This window comes from Mirounga leonina, unplaced genomic scaffold, assembly GCF_011800145.1.
Source record: "Mirounga leonina isolate KUSES-001 unplaced genomic scaffold, KU_Mleo_1.0 Mir_93, whole genome shotgun sequence".
In the NCBI taxonomy this organism is placed as follows: domain Eukaryota; kingdom Metazoa; phylum Chordata; class Mammalia; order Carnivora; family Phocidae; genus Mirounga; species Mirounga leonina.
The window spans coordinates 48,130,668-48,141,576 of NW_023270854.1; the positions used below are offsets into that span (position 1 = coordinate 48,130,668).

The 10,909-nt window shown below is 43.1% G+C and overlaps 1 protein-coding gene across 1 annotated transcript; it reads right to left on the bottom strand.

The window, feature by feature from the left end:
- Nucleotides 1-5,481: 5,481 nt before the first annotated feature.
- Nucleotides 5,482-6,332, bottom strand: LOC118004383 (U2 small nuclear ribonucleoprotein B''-like). The gene has a single exon (XM_034995673.1). It carries the CDS (start codon nucleotides 6,294-6,296, stop codon nucleotides 5,619-5,621), a length of 678 nt encoding a protein of 225 aa, XP_034851564.1. The 5' UTR covers nucleotides 6,297-6,332; the 3' UTR covers nucleotides 5,482-5,618.
- Nucleotides 6,333-10,909: the final 4,577 nt, after the last annotated feature.

The following is a 10,909-nucleotide window of genomic DNA, read 5'->3' on the forward strand; positions in this document are numbered from 1 at the left end:
TGAAGGAATTGGACAGACACCACCTTAACCAGGTGATTAAAGTTAACATTACTTGTAATGGGACAGATCTACATCATGTGCTTCCCCATAGAGATGCTCTGAGAAGGACACAACATCAGTATGGCGGTATTGAAAAATCCATGAGGAAACACAAGACAACCCCCAGCTGAGGGTCATTCTGTAAAATAATTGGCCAGTACTTTTCAAAAATATCAAGGTGTGAAAAACAGAGAAAGACTGAGGAGTATTCTAGATTAATGGAGACTAAGGAGACATGACAGCTCATACAACCTGTGATTCCTCATTGGATCTGGAATCAGAAAGAGAACACGGTGCAACAATTGGTGAGATCTGAATTGGGTCTGCAGATTTGATAAGAGTATTGTATCAAAAGTACTTTCCAATTTTTATTATTATACTGTGGTTAGGGAAAATGTTAACTTTGGGGGAATCTGGATGAAGGGTGTCTAGAAATTCTTTTTTTTTTTTTTAAAGATTTTATTTATTTATTTGAGAGAGAAAATGAGAGACAGCACGAGAGGGAAGAGGGTCAGAGGGAGAAGCAGACCCCCCCCCCCCCCCCCCGCCGAGCAGGGAGCCCGATGTGGGACTCAATCCTGGGACTCCAGGATCATGACCTGAGCCGAAGGCAGTCGCTTAACCAACTGAGCCACCCAGGTGCCCTGTCTAGAAATTCTTGATAGTTATTTTCCATTTTGAAAATTTTGGAGGTACATCTGGGGAAAAAAATGTCCAACATAGTCAACTAGATAGAAATTTATTAAAATTATTTTTATGAAGTGATAGGAAATAAACAGAAATCTGACTTACTTATTGTAATGTGTCAGGATATCTCAAAAGGCCCCTTCTTAAGAGTAATTAGAGATGAAGAAGATAATTTGAGAAGTGGTTTTCATTTCCCTTTGTCAAACATAGAATCATAATCTCTCAGTGCTGGAAGGAAACTTAAAGAGAATAAGGAAGAAACCAGCCACAACCTTACCATCCAACAACAGGGAATCATTCATTATGCTTCATGCACTCCCCAGACTTATGCAACCATTCATAGTTATCTTTATAGGAAACCATGTAGCAAAATAGGAACATGCTTAGACTATAATTTTATTCCTTTAAAAATCAGGATGCAAATTATATGTATACCTACTATATCCAACTACCTATAGTATACATACATGAAGAAAGACAAAGGAAATATATGGTGAATTTGGTTAAGATAGTGGAATTGTGGGAGTGCCTGGCTGGCTCAGTCGGTAGAGCATGTGACTCTTAATGTTGGGGTTGTGAGTTCGAGCCCCACATTGGATGTAGAGATTGCTTTAAAAAAAAGATAGTGGAATCGTGGGGAGATTTTTTTCTTTTTCTATTTTACAGTATGATATTTTAAATTTCAAATGTTCTTATAGAGGAAAAAGTGAAAGTTCTCTTAATTCTGAGCCAAAATTTATCCTTCTATATAATAAATCTTAAATCTGCTTCCACACAACTGCCTTGCCTACCCCACTCAAACATGGGTACTAAGGACCTCACACACGATGATGTAGCCCAACCACTGGGCCACTCTCTCTGTGGAAGCAGCCTTCCTGGGTTCTTACCACCTTGTATTTGATGTAAGATCTTTTATGTTTGGGAGATGAGTTTTGGGAAAGTCTGTGAGAACAGCTTTAACTTCACAGAGTTTGCCCAAAATTCACTAGACATTGTCTCCGTTCCCCTTTTTCATTTTCATTCCTCCTCTGGGGCTGATGTTCCACTCCCCTGCTGGTTGTTACCCTAACATACTGCCTGGTCCTCACCAGTGCCCCCCCTCTCCTGGGGGCTGAACTCTATTTCCACTGGATGAGTTTGCTCAGGCCACTATAACAAAACACCACAGACAGTGGCTACAGGGGGTTATTAACCTGACTAGAGGGTTATCCCTATTGGCAAGTGGAGTGTATCTGTCCATCATAAAGAATCTGTTTGCCTTATCATATGAATTTCAACATTACGTATGTCAATGGGAAAAAAGGGAAGTACTACTCGATTATCTATAGTCCTATTGTACATTTTTAAATAGTTGTAAATAGTACTTTTGTACACGTTTAAATAATTATAAAAACATTTCAGGGGCGCCTGGGTGGCTCAGTCGTTAAGCGTCTGCCTTCGGCTCAGGTCGTGATCCTAGGGTCCTGGGATCGAGCCCCACATCGGGCTCCCTGCTCCACAGGAAGCCTGCTTCTCCCTCTCCCACTCCCCCTGCTTGTGTTCCCTCTCTCACTGTCTCTCCCTCTGTCAAATAAATAAATAAAATCTTTTTTAAAAAATTAAAAAATAAAAAATAAAAAAACATTTCAATTTTTTTGTTACCCACTTACACAACAAAATTTTTTTCCTTGTTAGAGATTATTGAGAGTTTCAAGAGGTCATTTTAAAAAAGTTTTTGTCAGGGGCACCTGGGTGGCACAGTTCGTTAAATGTCCAGCTCTTGGTTTCAGCTCAGGTTGTGATTCAGGGTCATGAGATCAAGCCCCACGTCAGCCTCCATGTTCAGCACAGAGTCTGCTTGAGATTCTCTCTCCTTCTCCCTCTGCCCCTCACACTTGTGCTCTCTCTCTCTAAAATAAATAAATATTTTTTAAAAATAAAAAGTTTTGTGAGGAACCACGTGTAACTATTTCGAGCATAAAAACAGATATAAAAATGTTATGTTTGTGAAATCAGGGTCAGATTTCCCATTTAAATTTGAAAGAATTTTATCTGGATGTTTTATACAAATGTGAAATTTAATTTTTTCCCCATTACCTTCTGGCCAAATGGTATATAGTAATGTTCTGATCCTCTCCTTCTAAATATTCATCTGTATGCTCTTCAGTGGGCTCCTAGCTGGTTCCTCTACAACACACATGAATCCCCTTCCCCGCTTTGTAGGCATGCTTCTTTTGAATAGGGCATAGGTTTGATTTCATCACTCGGTGTAAGTCTTGAGTCCCATCCACAAGGTTTCAGCGAGATCATCATGTTTACACCTGGTGTTATAATCCCGAGTTGACTTTGCTTGTTACCTACGCCATGTGTGTTTGGACACGGACATCTAAGGCACCAACTATTATTTCTGGCCTCCTTCCCAACTGTTTTCTCATGTGAATCACCAAACACCTCCCGCTCCCTTATTCTTTCTATGTCATGCCTACTGCTCTTCGGAATAACTGGATTCACAGGTTTACCTAGGTGCTTTCCTCCCTTCCCTTATTTATTCTCTTTTCAAGCTCCATGGATAAATTCTTATTTATCCAGTAAACTCCTGGGGTAATTATTATTCCCCAGTTTTGTGAAAGGCCCATCATCCCAAATCAGAAGTCCATAATTTTCATAGCATAAGTATCCAGAATCAAGATCTATAAATCCAAATACAGTAAAACAAAGCCATCTTCATGGCCTGTCACTCATGTCTCAGACCTTCTCCCTTTCAAACTCACAAATGTCAGCAAGATACAAAGAAAATGATGAACTGGGATCCCAAGTCACTCATTTCCACGGGGGGCAGCGTGGTCATTTCTCAAAATCCTGGGTATTATCTTCCAGCAACCAATCTCTTCCACTCACTTCAGCCAATCCAATGTCCTGTCAGTTCTTCCTCCCTAAATGCCATTTGGATCGGCCCCATTTCTATCTCTACTGCATTGCCTTAATTGAAACCCTCGTTATATTCTGTTTGAAACATTGCAGTGATCTCTTTTACAGGTTAGTCTCCCCACTGCCATCAGAATTGTTGCTAGATGTTGGCACGCCTGAGTGGCTCAGTCGGTTAAGCGTCTGACTCTTGATTTTGGCTCAGGTCATGATCTTAGGGTGGTGAGATCAAGCCCCCTGTGGCTCTGTGCTCAGCGGGGAGTCTGTTTGGGATTCTCTCGCCCCCTGTCTTTGCCCCTACCCACCTCCCCCTCTCTCAAATGAATAAATAAATAAAATCTTTTTTTTTTTAAGAATTATTGCTGGATGCTTCTCAAAAATTGTCTGTAGCTCTCATTACTACAAAGCAAAATTCATCACCTTTGACAATATGGCCCCAACTTTCTTTTCTGGCCTCATTCTATTCTTGGTGCCAATAATCTTATGCAATTCCCTGAATGCATCATGTACATCCATGCTTTGGGGTCTTTTCTGATTTTTTAATTACTTAGCTATCACCCCATCTTTCAAAGCTCATTCAGAGACCTTTCTCTGGTTCTCCTCCTTCGCCACACCTGCCGAGGCTAATCTGTCTTTCCGCTAGTTCCTCTTTGAGCTTCCCTGCTATATTTCTGTCGCCTGGCAGATAAGGATTACATCAGACTTTTTTCTCCATCTCTCCCAGTGCTTGACCCAGAATCTGGCACATAATAAGTGCTCGAATTCTTAAATGTCCAAGAATCTGTGAGCTGGTTGGTCTTATATTGGTTGCCTGAATTTAGCCATAGTGGAAGTATTTACACCATGGAGAACCCTATGATAGGAACCTTCTTTCTGAGAGAGAGAGAGAACTGCTTCTTAAACATTTGCCAGCACACCACTGATTATGCAAGTGATACATGGGTGCAATAAAAATCAGCGGTACCCTTTGACAGCCCCCCCCCCCACAACCCCAGTCTCCTTCCCATGACACGCCACTCCGGCGTGTATCTGCCAGACCGCCATTCGCATCATGTAGGTGTTATGTGCTGTAGTATTTGCCACATTGAAGCCCGCCCGTTCATCGTCTCCCAGGCTGCTTCTACCGTCACTAGAGTGACTCCCCTGACTTCCTTCAGCCCCAGCTGCAGCATTTCTAACTCTTGTGTGCCTCATGTTAGTAAGGTTCTAAGTTGCTTGGAGTTATCATGCCTGTATTTTCTACAGAACAGCCCCTCATTAAGATGAATAAGTTCTAGGGGTGCCTGGGTGGCTTAGTCGACTAAGCATCTGACCGTTGATTTCGGCTCAGGTCATGATCTCGGGGTGCTGAGATCAAGCCCCGAGTCGGGCTCTGCGCTGAGCTTTGAGTCGGCTTGAGATTCTCTCTCTCACCCTCTGTCCCTGCTCCCCCTCCGTCCCTAAAGGAAAAAAAAAAAAGGTGAATAAGTTCTGGGGGTGGAATGTACCTCACAGTGACTGTAGTTAACAATACTGTGTCACATACTTGAAAGTTGCTAAGAGAGTATCTATTTTTTTTTAAAGAATACAAATAAAAGTTTATTATACAAAATTGTGGCCTTCATATTTCATAGTTCACTAAGGCTAAACAAAGCCTAGGTTTTTGTTTTTGTTTTTTTAAAGATTTTATTTATTTATTTGAGAGAGAATGAGAGACAGACAGCACGAGAGGGAAGAGGATCAGAGGGAGAAGCAGACCCCTTGCTGAGCAGAGAGCCCGATGCGGGACTCGATCCCGGGACTCCAGGATCATGACCTGAGCCGAAGGCAGTCGCTTAACCAACTGAGCCACCCAGGCGCCCCAAAGCCTAGGTATTTTTTAAAATCATTCACAAAAATCTCACTTCCACTCTCCCTCATCCCAACTATTAAAAAATGGCCTGACCAAATGTTATCAAAACAAACACTATAAATAACACCAAGTGCTTTAAAGACAACTCTCCCATATGTTACTTCTTAGCATAGGTGATCTTCATGGCATGGGACGGTGTGATTTTAAATCCCTGTAAAGCATCCCTGGCAGCTCCAGCCTGTCCATCATTTTCAAATTCAACAAAAGCAATGTCATGCCTCCCAGGTACCAAACGTACTTCCTTGAAGCCAGGAAACTGATTAAACAGCATGGACAACATCATCTCATTAGTCTCTTCTGGTAAATTATTGAGGAATAAAATATAGTTTGGAGGGTAATCAGGGACCTGAGGATTTGGTGTTGAATTTCCTTGAGTATTTGCTCCATTTGGTGTTCCCTGACCAGGCTTTTTGTTTGCACTGGTCGCAGTCTGTTCTGCAGTTTTTGCTTTTTTCTTTTCCTTCTTCTTTTCTTTGTCAGCAAAAGTGCCGCGCATTTTAGATATTATATCAGAATCTGTTTTTGCATACTGGATTCGCATTGGTTTACCATAAAATGGAAATCCTTGTAACTGTCTCAAGGCATTTGTGGATGAGCCCAGTTCCTTAAAAATAACAAAGGCTTGCCCCCTCATCTTCACAGTCTTTAAAGCTACAATATCTACAACGTGGCCAAACTGAGAAAACAGGGCATACAGGGATCTCTTCAACTCTTCTTTTTTAATTTTGTCATTCATATTGTTGATGTAAATTGTATGATTTGGTCTGATATCCATGTTTGGAGTTAACCTGTTCAAACTGCCTGAGGCCTACGCTGGTCCCCCCCTAAGAGAGTATCTTAAATGTTGTCACCACATACACACACAAATGGCAGTTATATAAGGTGATGGTGTTAGCTAACTTTATTGCGATCATCATTTTGCAATATATACGTGTATCAAATCATCATGCTGTACATCTTAAATTTACGGAATGTTATATATCAATCACATCTCAATAAAAGTAGAAAAAATCAAAATCAAATTAAAAGAACTGGCCCTTAAAAGTATCAACTGCTTAATTCCTTGACCCAAAACCTACCAGTGCTATCTGAATATGCCATTAGATATGAAAGTGTGCAAATAATAGTTAGGATGATTGGAGTTTTTCTTTGTTTTTTTAAAATAATTTATTTTTTTATTTGACAGAGAGAATGAGAGCACAAGCAGGGGGAGCAGTAGAGGGAGAGGGAGAAGCAGACTTCCCGCTGAGCAGGGACCCCGACGCCGGGCTCTATCCCAGGACTCCAGGATCATGACCTGAGCCAAAGGCAGAAGCTTAATGACTGAGCCAACCAGGTACCTCTTCTTTGTTTTTTGTATAAAGGGCAACTTCGATTTTCTCAGGGTATTGCAGTGCCACAGTCAGGGGATAAAAGACAAAGAAACAATGCAATGTTTTTCTCTGTTAGTATGTCCTTAGGTAAGTAAGGCTTCCATCTCTCCCTGCTCCTCTCTGGCAGCCTGGAGCCACACAGTATAGGAGAGAATTTTCATGCTCTCAGAAAGCAGAGATTCTGGGGCACCTGGGTGGCTCAGTAGGTTAAAAGCGTCTGCTTTTGCCTCGGGTCGTGGGGTCGTGATCTCGAGGGTCCTGGGATGAAAAAGAAGAGGTAGTATCTAATGAGTCTGATGCAGCTGAATTTCTTTATGACACCCTTCCCCTCTGCCAGAAACAGAAAGAGTAGGGGTTCTTCCAGAAACCCCCACCCCACTTTCTATCACAGTCCCCCTCAAAGTGAGACCACCCCACCATCCTATCTGAAAGACACTAAGAAAAATCGGTAGTGTATTTCAGCAAGTTAAGCAAGCAAGGCCAGGTCTTTCCACAATAACATGATACAATTTGAATATCCACAGCGAGGTGACTGAGGTCATAGCTCATTGTCCTGATGAGCTGTTTTCTTAAGTGTTGAATGAAAAAGTTAAAGCAAACGTGGCCATGCATGGAAGGAGTTAGTCCTCTTAATTGCTATTTGACAAAGGCAATTAAATCTTCCCCAGGGATGAGAATTTGCAGATATGGCCACCCTGCACCTGCAATGACTTCAGAGCCATACGGAAAAACTGGGAGATGGTGTTCTCCATAGAAGGACAAATGAGTCCTGCATCCTTTTAAAAGTCCTCCTGACATTTCAGGTGTCTTCCTTAGCTTCTTTTCAAGTAAGTAAAGAGGGTTCATTCCCTGTCATTTAAAACTTAGTTGTGGGCGCCTGGGTGGCTCAGTTGGTTAAGCGACTGCCTTCGGCTCAGGTCATGATCCTGGAGTCCCGGGATCGGGTCCCGCATCGGGCTCCCTGCTCGGCGGGGAGTCTGCTTCTCCTTCTGACCCTCCTCCCTCTCATGCTCTCTGTCTCTCATTCTCTCTCTCTCAAATAAATAAATAAAATCTTAAAAAAAAAAAAAAAAAACTTAGTTGTAACAATTTAGGGTAATTATACTACAAGGCCCACTTCTGACGGGTTCCAGGAAATGGGAAGCAAATTATTGCTAGAGGACAGAGGCCCCAAGAGCTCACGAAGGCCAGGGGCCCCAAACATGCGCATTACCGATACCAGGGCTCATATAGCAACAGAGGCCGCCCCCACCCCCCCACCCCCCGGGAAACTCAATGCCCTTGAGGCACCAATGTGCTCTTCATGTAGGATCCCTGACAGCCACCAGCCCTGAAGCCACTTTTTCTTTCCCAAATGAGCCTAAGCAATCACCTCACTAATTTCAAAAAACACTTTGGCTTAAAGCTTTAGTGTGGCCAGCTTCAGTATCTTCCAGAAGCAGCTGTACATTGTAGACGCATCTTGTGCTGGCTCCCGGGCTTCTCTCTGCACAGATTCTGCAGAAGAGGTGAAAGATAGCGTGGTGTTCATTGCACTATTCTTTCAACTTTTATGTAGCCTTGAAGAAAAAAGGTTAAGGGAAGAAGGTGAATTGAGAAGAGGTCACTACATTTCTGACTCACAGTATGTAGGATATTAAGTCTAATTAATTTAATCCTTCCCAAAGCACAGCAGTCCCACCAGGATCTAAAATCCCTTTGAAAGGTTTAAAGGTGATTCTGCCTGCATGAGTGTGCACTGGACTGGGCAGGAGCCGCCAGGTGGGGACAGGACTCCTGGGGTAAAATATCCCAGCTTCTGCCAGGGGAGGGGATCCCTCAGGAGCCTCGAGTCTGCCCAAGGAAAGCTTGAATAAGGACATTGTAAATTGGGGCACCTGGGTGGCTCAGTCTTTAAGTGTCTGCCTTGAGCTCAGGTCATGGTCCCAGGGTCCTGGGATCGAGCCCCACATCGGGCTGCCTGCTCAGCAGGAGGCCTGCTTCTTCCTCTCCCACTCCCCCTGCTTGTGTTCCCTCTCTCGCTGTGTCTCTCTCTGTCAAATAAATAAATAAAATCTTTTTTAAAAAAGGACATTGTAAATGGACCGAAAATCTGAGATGCAGAGCCCCACGCCCCCCACCCCTAGGAGCAGTAGTGCTAGACATTGCTCACAGGTGCGGCAAATCCCACCCCTGGGAAGGGGCCCCCAGGGATATCAGCACCTCACCTGGTTCGGGGCCCCACCGGTCTCCGCCACAGGGATCACTTTCTCAGCAGACCCCTCTGCTACCAGGCTGCACCTGCTAATCTGAGTGAGTCCAGACATTCACCCCACTGTAGCCACAGCTTTGATCTTGCCATCCCACCCCAATACCCCTGAACCCCTACTTTGGAGCCTGGGAGCCCTTGAAGTGTTTGTCACTTGAGAAAATGAGAATTCACAGCGTACCTTTGCTCACAGTTTAGAAATCTTCAACACTCAAACTCCACTTTCACTTAATGTCGGATGGTGACCTTGTCCCAGCAACCCGGCCCCACAGCAGCCCCCAAGTCCTTCCTCAGGCAGTTCCCTCGTGCAGATAGTGAACCCTAACACAGATCATTTCTGGTGAACGGTATCTCATTCCACGCATGAGAAAACTGAGATGTAGAGAGGCTAATAAGCGGTAGAACCAGAATTTGGAACTGGTCTCTGTTTCCAAAAACGGCCCTTCATACTTTATGTGAAAGGGTTTTTTCCTAAGTAATTTCATTTGAAATGGAATGAGTAACTCGTGTTCCAAAACAGTGTTGAAAAGCAGGCGAAATTTAGCCTCCTAAAAGGGTGGTATTTCTGGTCCCTTGAAAAGATACGTGTTCTAGTCCTTTCCTTGAAATGGCAATACCGTCCCACAAGGGTGAGGCCGGCGACGCTGCCCCCAGAAACTCCAGTCCTGCCACGTGCTACCTGGGCTGGGCAGGGCTGGGCTCTTCCCAGCAGTTCTGCACCAGAGGCTCTGGAAGGCGCCGATGACGGAACTGAGAACTAGATCATCCCCGCCCCCCTTCAGCTCTGACATTTCCTCTGTGTCCTCACTGAAGTCATTAAGCTTTTCTATTCCTTAGCTCCCAACTTACAAAATGGCCTTAACTTATACTTGTGTTCATATATTTTGCTAAGCATCTGGAGGAGGGTTAAAAGCTGGTTATAAACATGAAAGTATTTTAAGACTAAACATAACTGTATAGATCTTTGTGTATATAGACATTATTAGAGAAATTGCTTCATTTATGCTAAGCTATCTTAATGCAAATCGTAAACTCATCGTTTTCTGGTGCGAAGCCAGTCACCCAGATGGACGTCTAACAGTGCGTGTGTGTGGTTCTGGAAATGCAGGGGCTTGTTTCCCTTACTGTACTTCTCATATTATATAACCCTTTTAAATTTATTTTAATTCTAAAGTCAAAAATGAAAAAATATGTCTCCTAAGTACTTACTAAGTGACAAGTGCTGTGCTAGGGCTACAGAGATGAATAAGGCAAGATTTCGTTCTCAGAATACAGACTAGCAGGGGAGTCAGACATGTAAACCATCTATGACTAACTAGGAAAGAATGTAAATGGCTTTTATTAAAAATACAAAAAACTTACAAATTGATGACAGTTGTATCATACAAGTAGACACCTTTTCCATCTCCTGAAGGAAGCTGCCATTGCTCAGAATATTTGGGAGGATTCCAGTGTGAGAACTGTATTCAGATTCAAAGGTTCCCTTTCTGAGTATTTTCAATGGCTGAAAATATTCATCCTTTAAGGATAAATTTGATTTAAAACATTTTTAAAGATTTTTAAAAGATTTTATTTATTTATTTGACAGAGAGAGACACAGCGAGAGAGGGAACACAAGCAGGGGCAGTGGGAGAGGGAGAAGCAGGCTTTCTGCTGAGCAGGGAGCCTGATATGGGGCTCAATCCCAGGACCCTGAGATCATGACCTGAGCTCAAGGCAGACACTTAACGACTGAGCCACCCAGGCACCCCTGAAGATTTTATTTTT

Coding starts and splice junctions, on each gene's coding strand:
- LOC118004383 (XM_034995673.1), bottom strand. CDS start 6,296: ATGGATATCAGACCAAATCATACAATTTACATCAACAATATGAATGAC.